Source organism: Salmo salar, chromosome 09, assembly GCF_965601325.2.
Source record: "Salmo salar chromosome 09, fSalSal1, whole genome shotgun sequence".
Taxonomy (NCBI): domain Eukaryota; kingdom Metazoa; phylum Chordata; class Actinopteri; order Salmoniformes; family Salmonidae; genus Salmo; species Salmo salar.
In genome coordinates, this window is record NC_138299.1 from 71,184,979 (window position 1) to 71,207,696 (window position 22,718).

At 41.2% G+C, this 22,718-nt stretch overlaps 1 protein-coding gene across 2 annotated transcripts in view; it reads right to left on the reverse strand.

Annotated features, from left to right (window-relative positions):
- Positions 1-21,104, reverse strand: part of LOC123744640 (complexin-1) — a 38,547-nt gene extending 17,443 nt beyond the window's left edge. Inside the window, exons 1-2 of one of the 2 annotated variants that reach the window (XM_045723885.2) lie at positions 20,825-21,104; positions 19,798-19,902 (exon numbers count right to left, since the gene is read on the reverse strand). In XM_045723885.2, the coding sequence (XP_045579841.1) occupies positions 19,798-19,828 (31 nt within the window). In that variant the 5' untranslated portion in view covers positions 19,829-19,902; positions 20,825-21,104. Of the gene's footprint in view, positions 1-19,797; positions 19,903-20,131; positions 20,584-20,824 lie in introns of those variants that run through there. The other variant, XM_082955885.1, reaches the window with a different exon arrangement.
- Positions 21,105-22,718: the final 1,614 nt, after the last annotated feature.

Consider the following 22,718-nt stretch of genomic DNA (forward strand, 5'->3'; position numbering starts at 1 on the left):
AGAAGAAATTAATAATTCCAGCTCCCCAAGCCCTTTGGCTATTAATGGTTTCTTATGGGAGACAGTCAAGGCTGGGGCAGTTTGAATGTTGCAGGTATAAATAGCCACAGTACAAAGAGATGGTTGTATTATTGAAGCCTGTAGTTAGATTAGAGTGTGGGAAATTAGTCAGAACATGGACCATGCTGAAGAAAGCTAGTGGTTATACGGCATATTACAGAGAGAGATAATCCATGCCAAATGAATGGCTGCCATTCAGATGGGCACTCAAGGCATTCATTTGAAGTCCTAGTTTGCACCAAAATGCATGGTAACTCTCCGACATAATATGCACTAAAATGAAAAGTGAATGAGAGAGGATTTACAGTAGTGGAATACTTTCTACAGAGAAGAGGGCACTGATGCAGGTTACTAATTTTTCTATTACGGTTGCATCCATTATTTATCGGCATTAAGGAACACAGAATTTCAGTTTCCGTATCTGTTCCTGTTTTGTACTTGTGAAAAGTTATAGAACACATACTCATTCAAGGGTTTTCCTTTATTTTTGCTATTTTCTACATTGTAGAAAAATAGTGAAGACATCAAAACTATGAAATAACACATATGGAAACATGAAATAACCAAATAGTCACCCTTCGCCTGTCAAGGTTGTCGTAAGGAGAAGCGGACCAAAGTGCAGCGTGTGTGTCGTTCCACATTTTATTTACACTGTGAAACTATGCGATACATAAACATAAACTAAAGAACAAAACAACAAACCGTGACGCAGAGTTGAAACATACACTACTCAAAAAACAATCTCCCACAAACCCAGGTGGAAAAAAAACCTACTTAAGTATGATCTCCAATTAGAGACAACGAGGACCAGCTGCCTCTAATTGGAGATCATCCCAAACAAAACCACAACATAGAAATACAAAACTAGAACATAACATAGAAAAACGAAACATAGAAAAAAACCTGGCCTACTTTACCATAGAAAATAACATCTTTCTATGGTCAGGACGTGACATCGCCTTGATGACAGGTTTGCACACTCTTGGCATTCTCTCAACCAGCTTCACCTGGAATGCTTTTCCATCAGTCTTGAAGGAGTTCCCACATATGCTGAGCACTTGTTGGCTGCTTTTCCTTAACTCTGCGGTCCGACTCAACCCAAACCATCTCAATTTGGTTGGGGTTGGGTGATTGTGGAGGCCAGGTATTCTGATGCAGCACTCCATCACTCTCCTTCTTGGTCAAATAGCCCTTACACAGCCTGGAGATGTGTTGGGTCATTGTCCTGTTGAAAAACAAATGATAGTCCTACTAAGCCCAAACCAGATGGGATGGTGTATCGCTGCAGAATGCTGCGGTAGCCATGCTGGTTAGTGTGCCTTGAATTCTAAATAAATCACAGTGTCACCGGCAAACCACTCTCACACCATAACACCTCCTCCTCCATGCTTTACGGTGGGTAATACACATGCAGAGATCATCTGTTCACCCACACCGCGTCTCACAAAGACACGGTGGTTGGAACCAAAAATCTCCAATTTGGACTCCAGACCAAAGGACAAATTTCCACCGGTTGAATGTCCATTGCTCGTATTTCTTGGCCCAAGCAAGTCTCTTCTTCTTATTGGTGTCCTTTAGTAGTGGTTTCCTTGCAGCAATTTGACCATGAAGGCCTGATTCACACAGTCTCCTCTGAACAGTTGATTTTGAGATGTGTCTCTTACATGAACTCTTTGAAGAATTTATTGGGGCTGCAATTTCTGAGGCTGGTAACTCTAATGAACTTATCCTCTGCAGCAGAGGTAACTCTGGGTCCATTCCTGTGGCGGTCCTCATGAGAGCCAGTTTCATCATAGCGCTTGATGTTTTTGCGTTCTTGAAATGTTCCGTATTGACTGACCTTCATGTCTTAAAATAATGATGGACTGTCATTTGTCTTTGCTTATTTGAGCTGTTCTTGCCATAATTTGGACTTGGTCTTTTACCAAATAAGGCTATCTTCTGTATACCAACCCTACCTTGTCACAACACAACTGATTGGCTCAAACGCATTAAGAAGGATAGAAATTCCACAAATTAACCTTTAAGAAGGCACACCTGTTAATTGAAATACATTCCTGGTGACTACCTCATGAAGCTGGTTGAGAGAATGCCAAGAGTGTGCAAAGCTGTCATCAAGGCAGCTATTTAAATCTCAAATAAAACACTTTTTTGGTTACTATATGATTCCATATTATTCTACCAATAGTAAAAATAGAGAAAAACCCTGGAATGAGTAGATGTTCTAAAACTTTTGACCGGTAGTGTATACCTCACCTTGTTCTGGTAGTGATAATAAAAACAAAGTCCTCTGTTTTTGACACAAAATTTTGTTAACAAGGGTCTCTATAAGGGATTTATAAATTGTGTTCACCGTTATTAATCATTACTCCCATATTAATAAACCATTTACTAATCATTAGTAAATTATTTTTGCAGTTCTCATCTAAAGTGAGTGCAATTTTCACTTCATAAATGTTTTGAGTGACCAGTGTAATTTCTCACAAAAAGATGGGCATGCCATTGGTAGACATTCCAGCAGTACCTGGTAAAAGAACAAGCACACAACACAGGATGTTAAGGGAACTATATATACATGTGTGAATAACTAGCTTACTAACTAGCTCCCACACAAATGTGGGAGTAATGAATAAGAAATGGTGAGCAAACGGTTTTTAAATGCCTTATACAGTGCCTTCGGGAAGTATTCAGACCTCTTGACATTTTCCATATTTTGTTACGTAACAGCCTTATTCTAAAATGGATTAAATAAAATAAATCCTCAGCAATCTACATACAATACCCCATAATGATAAAGTGAAAACAGATTTTTAGACATTTTTGCCAAAAAAAGTGTTCCTCTGTGGAGATGGGAGAACTGTCCAGAAGGACAACAATCTCTGCAGCACTTCACCAATCAGGCCTTTATGGTAGAGTGGCCAGAGAGAAGCCACTCCTCAGTAAAAGTCACATGACAGCCCACTTGGAGTTTGCCAAAAGGCACTTAAAGACTTCATACAGTGGAGCATGGTGGTGGCAGCATCATGCTGTAGGGAGGTTTTTCAGTGGCAGGTACTGGAAGACTAGTCAGGATCGAGGACAAGATGAACGGAGCAATGTACAGAGAGATCCTTGATATAAAACCTGCTCCAGAGCGCTCAGGACCTCAGACTGGGATGAAGGTTCACCTTCCAACAGGACAACGACAATGAGCACACAGCCAAGACAACGCCTGAGTGGCCTCTGGACAAGTCTCTGAATGTCCTTGAGTGGCCCAGCCAGAGCCCGGACTTGAACCCGATCGAACATCTCTGGAGAGACCTGAAAATATCAGTGCAGCAACGCTCCCCATCCAACCTGACAGAGCTTGAGAGGATCTGCAGAGAAGAATGGGAGAAACTCCCAAATACAGGTGTGCTATGCTTGTAGTGTCATACCCAAGAATACTCGAGGCTGTAATTGTAACCAAAGGTTCTTCAACAAAGTACTTAGTAAAGGGTCTGAATACTTATGTAAATGTGATATTTCTGTTTTCTATTTTTAATAAATTAGCAAAAAATATATAAAATAAACGGTTTTTGCTTTGTCATTATGGAGTATTGTGTGTAGATTGATAAGGGGGGAAACTATTTAATACATTTTAGAATAAAGCTGTAACGTAACAAAATGTGCAAAAAGTCAAGGGGTCTGAATACTTTCTGAAGGCACTGTAAATGCCTTTCAAATGGTTTATTATGGACCCTTAAAATAAAGTGTTCCCTAAATGTACTCTCAGAAATCCTCAACAAGGAGAAAGTGGGTGACAATACTAGAAAAGATGACAAATATCTCCTGGTCCCCTTGGTGACCATTAGAAGGGATCGCTCAGTCCCCCTCGAGGACTGGCCTCAGGGCTAGAGTGAGCATCAGGTGTTGCAGTCACTCACACGCAGTGTACTCATCATCAAGACTCACCACCCCGGTCAACTCCCTAGCGCTTCCCTCCGCTCTCCAAGACCGTGCATGTTCGTGCCAGCGATCGCTCAGGAATTCGGATGAGTTTGATAGCCTCATCGTGCCTCCTCGAAGGCGGCGGTGGCAGCGGCGTCTGTGACTCAGTGAGTCATGATACAGGAGAGATGCGCCACCCGCCGTCCTGAGAATTCATAGCCCAACATTGCCCCGGTCCATTATATGAATCATTACTGTAATGTATCTGACAGGAGTTGCTTGCTCGGAAAATTAGCCTTTTATCCTTTTGGCGGGAATGGCAGTTTGTGTTGACCCTTGGAGGGTTTTTGTGCCTGGTCTAAAGGAGAGGAGTGTGAACTGGAATGTTGTGGGTTTTATCTGGTGTCAAAGCTTCTTAGACGCTCAGCTCGCTGGTGATAAAATGCCAAGATGAACACCAGAAGGGCTATTTGACCCCAGGCTGTAGAGACAAGACTCCTCCACCAACCGGCTGGTGCTGTGTACCCAGACAAATCACAGATGAGTTAATCTATTAGCCTACAGGACTGTACATTCATGTTGTTTCTTTTACCCTCTGCTAAAAATGCACTGGTTCAATCCATGATTAAGGATGCAAATGTTATTGGGTCATTGATTTATCTGGAATCTGCTGCATTTGAGTGATATGCTACGATTCTATTCGACTTAAGAAGGCTATAGTTTCATCTCTTTCCACTTCCTTCAACACATACTGTAACACTCTAGGTGCTGTTTTTGTCCCCTCATCACTGAATAAACCTTCCTCGCGTCACATCCTCTCTGTTTGCAACCCAATTGAAGCCGTAAGTAATTAGCAGCTTTAAGATTAGCATGCCATCACCGCTGTTTTCCAAATTAGTCCTGTTCTCACCCCGAAACCTGTCTTTCGCTTCTATTCATTAATGTCTACAGAATGTAGACACTACAGAATGTAGCTAGCTTGTCATAGTTCTCTTCTTATAAAATGTGTATTGTTCTATTAATGATTTATCTTGTGTTATTCTCATTGCATCTAATGACTCTACTTAATCATGTACATTTTCCTGTTGTTTTAGCATTTTTCAACAACAAAAAATGTCCTGTATTATTTTGTATTCTTCATTTTCAAATTCATGGCTGCTTTTGAAGGATTCATCTTGTTTTGCTGTGACTATAATTGCATTGTTTATCATTTGGAGAACAAATATATTGACCCTGACTCGGATGAATAAGGAAAGTCATTACCTCAACAGTATGATGGACTGAGTGGGAAAACAAGACAAATTACACAAATTACACAACATTTTATTAATGGGACATCCAATGCTGGCTTGATTGAAAACGGCTCATAGTTGTACTAGACGTTGATATTTTGACACACTCGCCTTGAGCCAACTCTACTGTTAATTAATCATTCATTTCCAACACCTTTCAGCTAGGTAGCTTGTGTAGTAAGATAGTGCTAAACTCACACACCAGGCGCTAATGTTAAAATAATGAAGGAGCTAAGGGGTGAGCGAGATAGCTTCAGACATTTTGTGAGAGCCATTAATCTTTCTCGAACAGACATTCATCATTTGGGGCCCTATTTGGAGTCATTACATTGTTATGTCTGCATTAGTGGTTAATGGATAACCTCAATGGAACCTTGTGATTCTAGCTGACCCTATATTTCACGCCTTGGCTTCAGTGAGAATCCCTTCAAACTAGAATTACTGTTCTTGAAAATTGAATCTATGTACTGTAGCACTTCAAATAAATCACGTCTATTGCTTCTTAGTCTATGTAGTCATGGTAATAGGCCGAGTATTGAAAATCTATATTGAAATTGGACTTGGCTCTACATTTATGTGCTAGCAATCATGAGTTCACTGCTACACCATAATGTTGACCTGGGATACATCATTTTTCCTCTGGCCATTGCTCGACCACTTTCAGAGTATAAAAGGCATAAACTGTAGCCAATAAAGTTAGTCCTGCTTTGTCTTTTCATCTTTCAGTCTGTGCATAGGGGCTGCAGGCTGCACATCCAGAAGACCAGAACCCTAACCCAAATTCATCAATACCTTATCTTATCCAAAAACCACAAAGGCCTTTTATTCAGCTCATTTGGCCTTTAGGGCCAATGCTCTTTGTACTGGGTATGGATTGGAGAGATACCACAGTGCTGTTGTCCTCTGGGACAAAGCCTGGCATTGATTCCCTCTCCTGTAAATTCCCTCTCCAGATGATCCCTGTGTCCCGATACAAAAGACGTTCCATTCTCAAAGACATAGGGCCCTAAATCTGATATTGATTTGACAAGTTCATCCCACCAGGGATTCAATGTATGAGCGTGACATTCAGCCAGGTCACGCTAACAATAAACATTATTGTCTGTCAGGTGAGAGCGCTGAGGCACAGGTTGTGCATTGCCCTGTGTTAGAGTCTTTGAGACAACCTTTATGCCAAGGGCTGGTCTCCCTTCACATCTAGAATGGATCAAGCCATCTGCACTCTTCGAAAAAAGGGTTCCAAAAGGGTCCTTTGGCTGTCCCCGTAGGAGAACGCTTTTTGGTTCCAGGTAGAACTCTTTTGGGTTCCATGTAGAACCCTCTGTGTAAAGGGTTCTACATGGAACTCAAAAGGGTTCTACCTGGAACCATATCGGGTTCTTCAAAGGGTTGTCCTATGGGAACAGCGAGATAACCCTTTTTAGGTTGTAGATAGCACCTTTTTTTCTAAGAGGGTGTCTCTCTGTACGTCAGCACAGAGCATCTCTGTGTGCACCGCTGTCTGCCATCCCTTCTATCATGTCCCACAGATACATTTGACAAAGGCCTGTGATCAATCGGACAAGAACGCCGTCTTTGATTTGGCTTGATGTGGCAAAACAATCTCATTCAACTTGTGCTCTCTCCTTTCCTTTCATGTGAGCGTCCCAGTTCATTCATCCTCTACCGATTCTTGTCAGTCACAAGTAGGCCCACTTATAACCTGTCAACAACTTGCGGCTGCAATTTCAATCCAATTGATGAAGTGATCTGATTTGTTATTTTTATCTCCAGTCTGTGCTAAAACAGATCTAATTTTGGACAGGTTTCTGTGACTCATTGCCAGGATGTAAGTGGCCAATTCCATCGACTTTGCATCCCAAGTCACTGGCACAATTAACCATTCCCAAATTGAAGCAAGGGTAGCATTTGCCTTCCAATTCACATCCGCTAACTAATTATTGTTCCTTTGTGTCCGATGGTGAATATTTTACAGATGTAGGATCTTAATTTGTGCCAGTTTGCTACAGCAGGAAAATAGTCTTGCAGCAACAGGAAATGTGAATTATTATGTGGATTATAATTAATGGACATTTTTATAAGGGCTGCTACATTTTTTTCATTAGGGTAAATCAAGTCTGAAATTTCAAAGTGGAAATTACAAACAATAGAAGCTTTTAAAACTAAAATACAATACAAGTTTGCATTTCCTGCGATGCAGGAAAATTCTCAGCAACAAAAGAGTGATCAAATTACGATCCCACATCTGTATGGTTTTGAGGAGTATCTCCCTTTGTAATGGCACAGACTCTTCCAGAGAGTGTTTACACCTTATCATCCTGCAGGGTTTCCTAGTCAACATATTTGTTTTTCACATGCTATACAGTGAGTGTTAAGCTGAGAACATTGTCTTCAAAAGCATCTAATTTTCTTTGGCCTCAAGCCAGTACATCAAAAGATGACACCGTACAGCCCTTTCCCTTCATTTGCATTAGAGAGGGATTTGCTGAACTATTTTCAGAAGTGAAAGCCACAACAACAGCAGCAAATACCCTTTGAGCCTTGAAAATGAACCGATCGGCATCACAACCTACTGGGTACACCACGTCATTTCAACGTGGAGAATTGGGTAATATTTGGTAGATACGCTGATCAATGAGATTCCAACCAATTTTCACCCACTCAAAAAGACAGCCAAAGATTTGTTGACTTATCACTATGCTTTCAACCATCTAAAAGCATAACAACGTTCAAAAGGGAATACAACGTCAGATATTTTGTTTATCAATACAACAACTTAATGTGTTATCACTGTGCTTCATCTTATAGCAGAACCAAATGACCTGAACTGCAGTTGAGAATATATTAAAGTTCATGGTGCAAGTCATCAATGCCGTTTGAGATCCTGTGCAGATTATTACAGCAATTGGTAAGATTTCTACAGTCCTGCAAACCTGAACATGCTCGCTTTCTACGATTACATAAGAAGGCATTTATTGTTACAGTAACCTCAAAATGTGGCCATGGATGTGTTACTCGTTTTAAGGTTGAATAAATACATTACATAAATAATGTACATATTACATTACATTGTCTTACAAAAGTAATATTGAATTGTGTTTGGTTAACAACGCAAACAAATATCAAAATGTAAATATCAAAATCTCTACTGCTTGGATAGTTACAGTGCCTTCATAAAGTATTCACACCAATTTACTTATTCCACATTTTGTTGAGTTACAGCCTGAAATCTAAATGGGTGAAATAGTAGTTTTTTCTCACCCATCTACACACAATACCCCATAATGGCAAAGTAAAAACATGTTTTTAGAAATGTTTGCAAATGTATTATAAATGAAATACAGAAAAATCTCATTTGCATAGTGTAAGTATTCACATCCCTGAATCAATACTTCATAGAAGCACCTTTGGCAGCGATTACAGCTGTGAGTCTTTCTGGGTAAGTCTCTAAGAGCTTTCCACACCTGGATTGTGCAATATTTGCCCATTATTATTAAAAAAATTCTCCAAGCTCTCAAATTGGTTTGCTCATTGCTAGACAACCATTTTCAGGTCTTGCCATAGATTTAAGTCAAAACTCAGGAACATTCACGGTCTTCTTGATAAGCGTCTCCAGTGTAGATTTGGCCTTGTGTTTTAGGTTATTGTCCTGCTAAAAGGTGAATTCATCTCCCAGTGTGTGGTGATGTCACAGATAATGTTGTTGTGTTGAAGGGAGGACCAATACGCAGCGGGAATGTGGATACTCATCTTTTTAATAAAAACACGAGCAAAGCATCCACAGGAAAAAACAATAAACAATACTCACGACAAGGACAGTGTAGCAGGCTAAACAAAAGCAGTGCTCACAAACAACTACCCACGAAACACAAAGACAAACACACCCTACTATATAGGACTCCCAATCAAAGGCAACTCAACACACCTGCCTTCAATTGGGAGTCCAATCCCAATTAACTAAACATAGAACCACAGACATCGACCAGTGACAAACCCCATAAACATACATCAACTCCCCTCTGCCACGTCCTGACCAAACTACAATAACCCAAATATACTCTATACTGGTCAGGACGTGACGGGTGAAAAGAAGATTGAACTAGGTGTTCCTCTAGGATTTTTTCCTGTGATTAGCTCTATTCCGTTTCTTTTTTATCCTGAAAAAACTCCCCAGTCCTTAATGAATACAAGCATACCCGTAATATGATGCAGCCACCACTATGCTTCAAAATATGAAGAGTGGTACTCAGTAATGTGTCATATTGGATTTTCCCAAAACATAACACTTTGTATTCAGGACAAGAAGTTAATTGCAGTATTACTTTAGTGCCTTGTTGCAAACAGGATGCATGTTTTGGAATATTTGTATTCTGTACAGGCTTCATTCTTTTCACTCTGTCAATTAGGTCAGTATTGTGGAGTAACTACAATGTTGTTGATCCATCCTCAGTTTCCTCCTATCACAGCCATTAACTGTTTTAAAGTCACCATTGACCTCATATTGAAATCCATGAGCGGTTTCCTTCCTCTCCGGCAACTGAGTTAGGAAGGACACCTGTATCTTTGCAGTGACCAATAGCTAAACTTCTTTGCAAGGCATTGGAAAACCTCCTTGGTCTCTGTGTTTGAAATTCACTGCTCGACCGAGGGACCTTACTGATAATTGTATGTGTAAGGTACAGAGATGAGGTAGTCATTCATGTTTAACACTATTATTGCAGAGTCCATGCAACTTATTATGACTTGTTAAGCACATTTTTACTCCTGAACTTATTTAGGCGTGCCGTAACAAATGGGTTGAATACTTATTGACTCAAGACATTTCAGGTTTAATTTTCAATTAATTAGTAAAAATATCTAAAAATATAATTCCACTTTGATATTATGGGGTATTCTGTGTAGGCCACTGATACAAAAACTACATTTAATCAATTTTACATTGAGGCTGTAGCACAACAAAATATGAAAGAAGTCAAGGGGTGTGAATACTAGATATGTGCCACTGGCTTAATCCTATTCTTTTATTTCATTAACTTGTATTTTTGGTTGAGATGGAGATGTGAATAAAACATATCAATGCCCGGCAATGCTTTCAGCCAGAGAGCTTTAGAGAATCCATCAAGCTTCAGCAGGTCAGCAGAGGTCCCTACACTCGCCCACGGCAAGTCTTTTCTTACTCGCCCACATTTCTGGAGAGTACACCGTAATAAAGGTACTTGTTGAAAGACACAAATGCAGCTGGAAGACATTCAACTCAAAGATGTAGCACCGCTATTAATCTCGAAATATTGGTGGAGAGATAGTTGGTGGACAGATAGTAGTGATGGCCAAATAGTAGTAAGCTGTACACAACAATAAAGAAGTCTATTTCTAAATTGGACGCCTAGGATAAACATGCTTTGTGCTATCGCACAATTCAGGCCACACAACAACAGCCACATCCGTCCCTGGAAAAAAAATAAATTAGAATGCAGTCTATAGAAAGATGGCCACCTCCATCCTTGGAGCGTAGCAATTCCACTCTCTTGGAACGCTACTATCATCAACGTTGCCACAAGCAATTTCTTATCCTATTCAACTAATAGTTCCAGCTCTGAAATGCTATAAAAACAACAGTCTGAATATTCAAAGGTAATCCCTTCCGAATTTGAGCTCAACTTCAAACAAACGCCTGTGAATGAATCTGTCGTTCACACACACGGCCGATGGTGATCATAGGTGGACTGGCATTTTGATAAATACCACCAAGAGTAAGTAGCTCTCTCCCCCTCTTTGAGAGCATATGATTCTCAGAGAGCAGATTCGTTGAAGGGCATATTTGATCAAGTGAGTCTGAGGCGTGGAAGGCAGAAGGGCTCATTTTCATATTTTCATCACATTCCGTTAAAGAAACACAGTAGGGCCTCCAAATTGTTTACCATGCATGATAGGAACTGGCTGGCACATAAACAGGTTGCGGGATGCATCCATCACGCCCAATCCAACAGCACGTCTCTCAAGCGACGGGGAGGAGCTGGTTATGGAAACGGGCGAGTTTTGACTCGAGAGACAGCACCTAATCTGCTCAGATTTCTACAACGAGACGGATGAATCATACCTGTGACTGAGCCCTGGAGGGATGAATGCTAAAGTCAGCATATCCCCCAAAACAAAATCCAATTTCCTCAATGATCCCCACTCCCTATACAACTAACTCCTAGGTCATTCGAAACAGACCCTCCCATTCACTACAGTTGATGGCCAACTGAGCCATCCACAATGAAAATGCTATCCGGTCATTTTCCCCCTCCTTTTTCAGGAGCAAGGAAGGAGAGGAATCTCCCTTGGACAGATGGCGCGTGACGCAGCCTCCGACATTATCAGCAGAGACCAGGGCATTGCTATGGCCACTCTGGCCTCCATCGGCGGAACCCAGCCCAGTCCACATGTCCCTCTCCCCAAGCCTTCAATGCTATGGGGCCAAAGAGCTGCTCAGCACACAAATGACCAGCCAGGCACATTGCTGGAAGTAGAACGCCCACAGGGCACCATATGGAGATACATGTAGAATGCACTATAAAGACTCATGAGCAGAGCAATTGGTGGATTGAATTGTACAGGCTATGGTAATTAGTCGATTAATTGGCTAATAGACTCATTGACCTTCATCTGAACCTTGGGTTCCCTACTGAATAAAATATTTGAGGGAAATCCTGATGAAAATTGCTCCGCGAGGCCAACTCTCCATTGCAAATCTTGATTTCAGCAATTTTATTTGGTTATAGCAAACACATGCTAGACTGTAACACCACAATTGCAGTTGCCAATTTCACTTGGTCATCCATTTGTGAGGGTGAAAATGCAAGCTGTGGGTGGACTGTTATGACTAAGGATTCACAAAAGCATTCTGCTTGAGCTTACATCTTGCACATATTCACCCCCTTTATCTGTCCCTCCTTCTCTCACTCTCTCTCACACACACACACACACACACACACACACACACACACACACACACACACACACACACACACACACACACACACACACACACACACACACACACACACACACACACACACACACACACACACACACACACACACACAATGGGAACCAGACACCAGAAGTGTACATAATAAATGGCCTAGCACACCAAACAGGGCCAGGCTGTTTAATAGACCTTCAAGTGAGTCTGGATTGACATAACTGATTAGCCTATATGTTTGAGTTAAGTACAGGAAAGGAGCAGGGAGGAAGGTAAGGGGAAAGTGAATGCATGGAGAGACCTGAATGTCCTATAACCTTAAGGGAACCACGTCTCACATTTTCAATTTCGAAGGCTTAAGCCTGCTATGGGGAGATAGGGATTTCTGCCAAGATGACATACGAAAGAGGTGGCCATTTTGGAAGCTGGTCAAGGAGACACAGCAAGGATAATCGATGCTCTGGCCAGAAGACCTTAGCACACTGCCTGCCAGTAACGCAATAGTCTCTATGGGTGGTGCAGGGTAGCATACTGTATGGAGACCCGAGCTGAAAATGTGAGGTTATCTAACAGCCAACGTCACAGGCCTATTTTTGACGGCAGTGGTTCCTTTATATAATCATACCAGATACTAGCTTTTGAAGTCTCTTGAATGAACTTTTCACTTTTCGCTTAACTGTGAACTTTCAATATTCGGAACGGAAGCGAGGCCCAACATTGTGGGTGTCTATTTTTGTGGAAGAAATTTTGCTCAATTAGGTCAAACGATTTAAATCGCCAAGAGCATAAACAGAACTTAAATACTATGTGACCATAAAGAACATTTTTGTCAGAGATAAAATGAAGATGAATTGATTCCAATAAATAAATAATGACAAGATTAGTAACAAAAAAAGACAGTTCTGTTATTTTCAACAATAGTGCACTGCTGTAAACCAATGGTACAATTATATTAATTCCCCTTCGTTGATTCTGAACTTTGCATTTCAAAGCAATGAAAGCATCGTCAAAAATGAATTTTTTTTACGGGCAATGTTAGGCAATTGTTGATGATGATAAAGTGAACTTAATGAAATGTCAAGCAGATTCAAATGAGACAAAAACACTATGGCTTCAAAAAAACTGGTAAATTGGTTCCCAAAACCAAAAATATGTAACTGTATGAAATCAGGACTAACAGTTGATAACAGTGAATCCATACCTAACCCTGTTGTAACTGTTGTAACTGTGTGAAAAAGGTTTGTATGTTTTTCTCACTGAAACAGATTCAAAACTGAAGTCTGAGCTTTTTGTGTTAAATTGCCGTAAACGCAAAAAGATGGTAGACAAAGCGCTACTGTGTAATATAGGAGCAAACATCCAGGCCAAACAAATGAGTCACTCCCTCACGGCACACTCAGACGCACCAGAGGAGAGTAAGCCCATCTGTGACGTGCATATGAACCAGAGTAATGTGTGTATGTGTGTCTGGTATTTGTTTGTGTATGTTTAACTTTTTCTGTGCATGTGAAAAATGGCATTGTTATAGTGCCTTTCTTGGTTTGTTGTGTGTGTGCGCGCGCGTGTGTGTGTTTCTCTGTGTCTCTGTTTCTACACTCTGCTATCTATAACCTAAAAGGATTCTTCCGTTGTCCCCGTAGGAGAACCCTTAGAAGAACGCTTTTTTGTTCCAGGTAGAACCCTTTTGGTTTCCAGGTAGAACCCTTCCCACAGAGGGTTCTCCATGGAACCCACAAGGGTTCTAGCTGGAACCAAAAAGGGTTCTACCTGGAACCAAAAAGAGTTTTCCTATGGGGACAACTGAAAAACCATTTTTCAACCCTTTTTTCTAAGTGTGTGTGTGTGTGTGTGTGTGTGTGTGTGTGTGTGTGTGTGTGTGTGTGTGTGTGTGTGTGTGTGTGTGTGTGTGTGTGTGTGTGTGTGTGCGCGTGTGTGTGCGTGTGTGCGTGCACCCATACGGGTCTGCTGTGGCAGTTGTTTTCTCTCTGCACCAGGGCCCCAGGATGGAACGAGGGGACCACAGCACAATCCCAATCGTAATTGCTACTATTAGGAGCCAAGAGCCAAGAAGGGCCGGCACTGCCAAGTGGGCTGTCCAGGAGGAGAATGTACAGCTGCTGACCCCTAAAGAACCCAACACATCTGCCTCAGCCTGTTGTGTACATGGTGTGAGTGAGTGAGTGAGTGTGTGAGAGGAGGTAAAACTCTGTGAGCCATAAAGAAATTAAATTCAGAGCAAATTAATCCATTTATCCATTTCCTTTTCACACAGTATCTCTCTTTCATTTCCGCAGCTATTTCTTCCTGATGCTGCTGTCACAGGAGGTTAGTGGCACCTTAATTGGGGAGAACGGGCTCGTGGTAATGGCTGGAGCGGAATCGGTGAAATGGTATCAAATACTTCAAATGCGTGGTTTCCATGTGTTTGATGCCATTCCATTCACTCCGTTCCAGCCATTATTATAAGCCGTCGTTCCCTCAGCAGCCTCCACTGTATCACTCCTCATAGAGAGCAGACGCGCTACATCAGAAAGCCTCCTGTTGACAGAAGCGGATGCACATTAAAAAGGGACACATTCACTATTAAAGGATGATGTCACCATTTGCTGAGGCACCTGCTTGTTAGTGCCCAATAAAAGCGTTACCTAAGTCCATTATCTCCCAGTAACCCAACCTCTCCATCTTATCTCTCCATTGAACCCACAGCAGGCGGATCCACTCCTTGCTAGCTCGTCATGGATGCTGTATTGATTCTGCCACCCCTCCTGTGATACTGTTGCTCACCTCCCGGTTACAGACAAACAGTCTCATTAAATAGTAAAAAATTGCGCCGGCTAAGCACACACTATTAGCCGTTTCTAGGTCAGCACATAAATCAATAAGCGGCAGCGCTTATGCAGCACACACACACAATCGACTCCCCGGAGTCGCAGGTAGACTGTTTTGATTCCCACTCCCTGATAAAAGAAAAATAACCCATTTGGGAAAGATAATTAGCCGCACGGAAGCTAAGGAAGCAGTTTTGCTATTGTACTGTCGTTATGGTAAGAAACCCTTATTTGACTTCACGGTCGGCTGAGCGTGGGTTGGGATTATTGTAATAATGATAATGGTGGTGATGATTGTACTGACGGCAATTATAATAATGCCACAGCTATTGTGTTTCTCCATTATCTAATTAATGCATGACTTCCTCATTTTATTTACTTAGATGTATAATTCAGGGTTCATTCACTAACTAATCCAAACAACCAGTTTTTCACACCAGGAATCCAGATTAGGAGCTTTGATTGACAGCAGTCTGCAGTGCACCCCTCTTGGGGATTTACCTCCAGCGGTCATTGGTCAATCTCCCACTCTCCCACTACAGCTGAGAAAAGCCCTCAGGTGGAAGGAATCTGTCATTATTATTTCATGAGCAAAGGACACACACAGTGAGCTTAACGGAACATGCCAAGGACAGGCCTCACAGGATTGATGAGGGCAGATGCCAATGCATCAATCATTTAGAGATTGCTGTGTTTTTCTTCCACCCAGTACATTCTATACTACACTATTGTAGCTATAGATTTATAGGGACTATGTCTCGCTCTATCCCTTAGACTGAGCCTAGATAGCAGTGGATCCCAAAAGGGCAGATGCCTATACAATAAGTAATTTGCGTTTAGATCGCCTTCCTGCTTTTCTAGCCAGACAATACTATGGGTGCTAGGCTACCATAGCTGTCTTGCGCTGTGTCCCTTAGCCTTCTAGTGAAGGATGGCAGTCAGTGGAGCCCATGCGTGGCGCTCACAAGGACATGCCACATGTCAGCCTCATTAGAAGAGAGGGACAGGACTGGGCTATTTCCACGTGGCTGCACCCAGAGACCCAGAGACGGAAGGGAAGAGAGGAGAGGAGAGGAGAGGGAGAAGGTGGGTAAGGGTAGGGGGAAAGGGGCTGCTTGGGGTGTGGTTGATGTTGTGGCTGATGTTGGAGAGGAAGAGGTTTACCGCATGTGGGTCCACATATATATTTTGGGGGTGGGGGTGGGGTGTGTGTGTGTGTGTGTGTGTGTGTGTGTGTGTGTGTGTGTGTGTGTGTGTGTGTGTGTGTGTGTGTGTGTGTGTGTGTGTGTGTGTGTGTGTGTGTGTGTGTGTGGTTGAGTTTCTAAGAGCGTACAAATGGCATGCGTGTGAAAATCTAGCTCTGTGTGTGTTTAATACATTTAGCATATTTTCAAGTGTCCCTGTTGTGTGAGTACACTCCACACTCCCTAGTGGATTCCAGCTGATGCTACAGACAGTGAAGGGCAGGAGGTCACTCTCACGTCCCACTGACTACTCCAGGATTGGGGCCCTTTGCGTCCTCCCTCCCCTTCTAGGTGACCTTGTGCCACTAAATATTTTGCCCACCCCAGGGCTCACCTCGCCATCATATCAGCTCAGTCCCAGCTGTATTATCTACAGTAATACTGATCAATGTCTACTTGGGAGGCCTGATGATGTAAACGCCTGTATTTTGAACAAAGGCTGAAAATCTCATCACTATTTATTTGATTTATTTTTTATTTGATTTATTAGGTTCCCCATGGCGACAGATAGTCTTACTGGGGTCCGACAAATAATAAAAAAGACATTAAAGACAAAAGATTTTACTATTTACCTACATTTAAAAACATGAACATGTGTCTTGAGAATAATCAGGTAGACACAATACAAGGCTATTATGAGGGGGAAACAAGACTAACTTCATCAACCAAAGGGCAATCTTCTTCCTCACTCATTTCCCATATATGTAGGAAAGTAATAACGAAGAACATGTCTCCAAACTGCTGAAGGTTAGGACCTTGGCACCACTGCTCAATTTCCTCAAGTGTGAAATCCCTTTGCATACAGTGGATTCTACTTTACTTTATCGATGTAGCTGTGTACCGGACCAGGGGCCCCGACAAGGCTTCTTTGGGAAGGGTGATGGTTCTATGTGGAACCATAATGACTCAAAGAACCCTTTCAGCTCTTCAATGGTTCTTTGCAGTTCACAAAAGGGTTCATTGCTCTTTTAGCAGCTTCTCATTCAAATATTTTGTGGTGTGGTTTGCTCACATCTTTTTCGTGCAACCGTGAGTGAGAGTGTCCTTCCAGTTTATCTAATCTGTTGTGATATGCCATTACATGTTATATATGACTATGTTCAGTGACGGTGTTTTGTGAAAGAATGGATGACTAAATCGGTGGTTCTCAATTCTCTCCTCAGGGACCCCCAGCTATTCCAGAGGTAGCTCACTTGATTCAACTTGTCAATTAGCACAATGATAACGCTTAAGGAAATTTAACAATATAATATGGCTTACAGAATAAAACAAACCTGTATGGTTCTTCAAAAGAATCTATAAAGATCAAATCAAATGTTATTTGTCATATTCTTCGTAGAAAACAGGTGTAGACTAACAATGAAATGCTTACTTACGGGTCGTTTTATATACACAAAATGTACATTTTGGCACAGGGAATAACAAATAAAAAGAATGATTAAAAATAACATGGCTTTATGTATACACAATCCATGTCTCAATTGTCACTAAAAATATATATTTTTTAACCTGTCTCCTCCCCTTCATCTACACTGATTGATGTGGTGACATCAATTGAGGTGACATCAATAAGGGATTATAGCTTTGACCTGGATTCTCCTGGTCAGTCTATGTCGTGGAAAGAGCAGGTGTTCCTAATGTTTTGTACACTCAGTATATAGGGAGTAGAACCTTTGAGATTGAGAAAGGCTCTTTATAGAACTATTCTCCATAAAGGTTCTAAAAGAACCATAAAAAGGGTTCTATATAGCCCCAAAAAGGGTTGTAACCATAGCGGAAGCCCCCATGCAGTATTTTTATTTTTAAATCATCACTGAGTGTGTTTATTTCATAAAAATATATTTTTCATAATTTTAATCATTTATTTCCCTGAGCCTCTTTTTGCCATTGAAATGCTCAGTCTGATCATTTGGGTGTGTTGATACAAATGTAAATATATTTAGCCCTTATTGGCGGATAGGATCATCTAGAATCTAGAGCCTACCCCACTTACCCCTTCAAAGTAAGAGGAAACGTATACAAATACAAGATGACTGGTCATTGGTCAGGAAAAATCCGATTGTGATGTCATGCTGTGGGCCAAAAACTCCATTCCACCTGAACAGGCTGAAATTCCAGGCGTTTTTTTTTTTCTTCAAAAAGCTCTTACACTAAAAGGGCATTATCATCATTTTAGCAATTTCGGTGTTATTTCGACCTCATAGTATGGAAATATCTTCTTCTTTTTTTAAAACAGGAAAATTACGGTTTTGACTGCACTGCCCCTTTAATGGTTATTTATAGAACCTTAGAAAATGGTTCTTTATAGCACCACACAGTTTCCATTTAGAATCTTGTGAGCACCAAAAAGGGACCCACTATGGTTACAAGCCAAATAACCCTAATTTGGGCCTATAAAGAACCATTTGTTTTTAGTGTTATCTGTTAAATGAAACGAATCCCATCCCTCCTTTGAGCCCCCTGCTGTCCCGACTCAGCCAGGGTTGGTTCTCCCGCATTTCCATCATCGTGACTCAGAACACACGGCTGTAAAAAGCCACTGATGACACGAGTAATGGGGATGCAAATGGTAAGTCACGTTTTGGGGGGCGGCAAGTGACAAGGGTGTGTGTGTGTGAGGGGATTACTCTATTACAGTCTATCTCTAGGTTTAGCACCTCTCCGTACAAGACACTTACTTCACCATCCACTAGATTGATTAGCATATTGATGATACAGTGGGATCAATTTGTTACATTTATGAAAAAATGCATTACTCTATATGTTAATCAAACAATTATCAAAAGAAAATCATGCATATTTAATGTGCACTAATGAAATTGTTGAAGATTGAATTTGCGTTGGTTAGGCTTTTGCAGCTGGAAAATGTGTAGTCAGCATGTCAAGATGAGGAGCAGTGGAGCAAAAAGTCAAGATGTACTGTACTGCACATTAATTATGATCGGCAACAATCAGTTACACTGCCAAACTGGTGTTTTGTTATGGTGCTCACTGGAAGGCTACAGGTAGGATAGCACTGTATTCGTTTATAGGAAAGACAACTTGTTCTACCATTATGCTCCAGCTCACCTTCGTGGTAGAGTAAATAGCTCTTTAAGGGTTCGGGCTTTATAACATGTGCAATGCGTCGTCTTCAGATACTGAAATGCAAGAGCGCGCAAAAAAGGACTAACTGTTGGAGTGGCAGTGCGCAATTGCGCATAACCAAAACAGTGTTTATTCAAAATGTTGTGATCCATTTTACATAATCTATCAATAAACATCCAAATATTCTAAATATATAAATTACCATGCTCAAATTTCACCATGAAACATATCTCGCCTTCAATTATCAACTGGTATAGCTATTATTCCAAGTGCACATTGCCAGATTATACACGTGATAAAGGTAACAGTATAGCGTGCTAGCTGTTTATCCCCAAAAACCCATTAACCAATATGAACAAAGTTGTTTCAGTCGTTTTAACGGACCCCATAGTAGCGTAAGGTACACTTACCTCCCAAAGCTTGCTTCATAACAAAATCCATGATAATGGCTTTAAATTCCTGCCTTCTTTATCCTCGCGGTCTCCAGCAGGAGAAATAGTCCTTTGTTGCCAGATCTAAAGTAAAAAAGAAAAGCGGTCAGTGTTAAGTTTCCCACTGAAACTTGTAACTTGTCTTGACCGAAACCCGTTACACTGAGGAAACTGTTAAAAACAAGATTCAGCAATATTTCCATAAGAATCCATTGATATCAGTAATTGAATATGAAGGACACCAAGGACCAGTAAAATATAGGCTACCAGACCTCGAACATAAATACAGAGGCACGCACAATCATGCACGTACCGTTTGTCACGAGCACGAATGGCAATATGGTCACACTTGTCCTGTACACAATTAGTATGCATCTTTTTTGCCTAAAACATAAAATGTGATCATTTCTGTTTAGGGATAATGCAAATCATGAAGCAACGTGTGTTCTTATTGGTAGGCTACTCAAAGTAAAAAATGTTTCACCGACACTTAAAACCAAAACTATTTTTTTGAGGTCTCCAAATTTCTCTGGAGTAGCACAGAGGTGAAGGATGATGACCAAAACACACAATAATCCTCCTCATAATTCTTCGGTTATGAAACTATATACCTGCCACTGGTACTATATATGAAAACTTCCATCTTCCAATAGCCGACAGAATGTATCTTTTTACGATTCCAAATGTTTTGTCAACCAACCATCAATGTTCGTACGGTTCCTGTAACCTACGGTGTTCTTTCATGCACAATAACCATGCCTTTTTATTGTATGTAGCCAATTGCAAGAATAGCATATGCATTTAGATGATCCGTGAATTTCAACCGATAACCGATGAATAAAGGCGTTGCATTTGTGAACGCACCATGGAAATGATCGCGGTGATACAGAACCACTTCCCTGTTCATCAAAGGCAGGTTTCAGCACCATTTCTAGTGGAGAGCCCCGTTATCGTCCTACAACATAGTAAACCCGGCAGCAGGGTTTTCGTCTGTGCTCATAATTACCTGTCCGGCGATTGGAATCTTTCAAAAACGACAATAAGACTCAAGGAAATTAAGTTATCTTGCAATGGCAGACTATTATATTAAGTGCACACGCTTGGCATCTCCGGTTTGCTTGCGAAAAGGGACGTCCTTGCTCCTTCTTGCACACTGGCTATATGAGTGTGTTTATGAGGGGAACTGCAGCTGCCTTGCCTGCCGCTGATGAAGAAACTCACTGAATCAATCACATGGAGAGCTCCCTTCTGAAACGTCCCACGTTCTGACCGAAAGAGAGCGATTATTATTGACGCGGTCCAGTGAGTCTTTGTGCACCCCTACCTTTTCGGTCTAATAGTGTCTTCTTGAGTAGTTTACCGGAATATAGCCGACAACCCAGCCTCAGCCCACGACCATGAAAAGGCTACCAAGTTTAAGCTTTTATGACCACCTATATACCTACCTTGCTGCCTTTATACCATTTCTGACCTACATTCTATTTTGCCATGCATATGTTTTTCTGTACTTATGTGGTTGAATGAATCATTTTGAAGGTGACATCCATAGATGTTTTTTTTTTATCTACGGTGACATCCATCTAGGGTAGCCTTGCGTTAGGCTACACATAGACATAGCATTTTTCTTCAGTGCTGTTTGTGAAGCAAAGAATAACGTGTAGACCTACTTATCCATTGTCAGGTATTTCTTGAGTACATCTGTTATCACCTCATTGACACATTAGACTTAACCAGATTGCACCGGTTTCACATTACATTAACCCATCACTGGCAACCAGTTGGTCTAGTTCAAACCTTAGAAAGGCTTTCCTCCAACATTGTATTGGCCATGTACAGTATTAATACTGTAGCAACATCATGTATGGGTTTGTGTCGATATTTTCAACATGACAGTGATGTACTTTACTGCAATTGAAAATGAAAAGCAGAATATTGGCCACAATTAGCAGATAAAATGGTGGAATTAATAGTTAATTCAGCTGATCCTCGTTGCCTGTTAAACTTTGACTGACAGATTAGAGAATGGAATTCTATGTGCGCTCATCTGGAGTCTTGCAATATTTTCTTGGTCTTGTTAGATTTACATTGACCTAACCTTTCTTCCACTTAGATTAGAGATTGGTAGGGTTGAGTCATCCCCCATTCAAAGTAAACCTTTCCCAGTTTAAAAGTTGAATTAGCAAAAGGCATAGGTACAGGTCTTGAGTTGCGGCTATGCAGACACATACAGTACCAGTCAAAAGTTTGTACACACCTACTCATTCAAGGGTTTTTCTTTATTTTTACTATTTTCTACATTGTAGAATAATAGTGAAAACATCAAACTATGAACTAACACATATGGAATCATGTAGTAACCAAAAAAGTGTTAAACAAATCAAAATATATTTTAGATTTTCGATTCTTCAAAGAAGTCACCCTTTGCCCTAATGACAGCTTGGCACACTCTTGGAATTCCTTCAACCAGCTTCACCTGGAATGCTTTTCCAACAGGAGTTGGAAACTCTTGAAGGAGTTCCCACGTATGCTGAGCACTTGTTGGCTGCTTTTCCTTCACTCTGCGGTCCAACTCATCCCAAACCATCTCATTTATGTTCAAGTCAGGTGATTGTGGAGAACAGGTCATCTGATGCAGCACTCCATCACTCTCCTTATTGGTCAAATAGCCCTTACACGGTCTAGAGGTGTGTTGTTTCATTGTACTGTTGAAAAACAAATTAAGATGAGATGGCGTATCGCTGCAGAATGCTATGGTAGCCATGCTGTTTAAGTGTGCCTTGAATCCTAAATAAATCACAGACAGTGTAACAAGCCAAGCACCCCACACCATCACACCTCCTCCTCCATGCTTTACAGTGGGAACTACACATGCAGAGATCATCTGTTCACATACTCTGCGT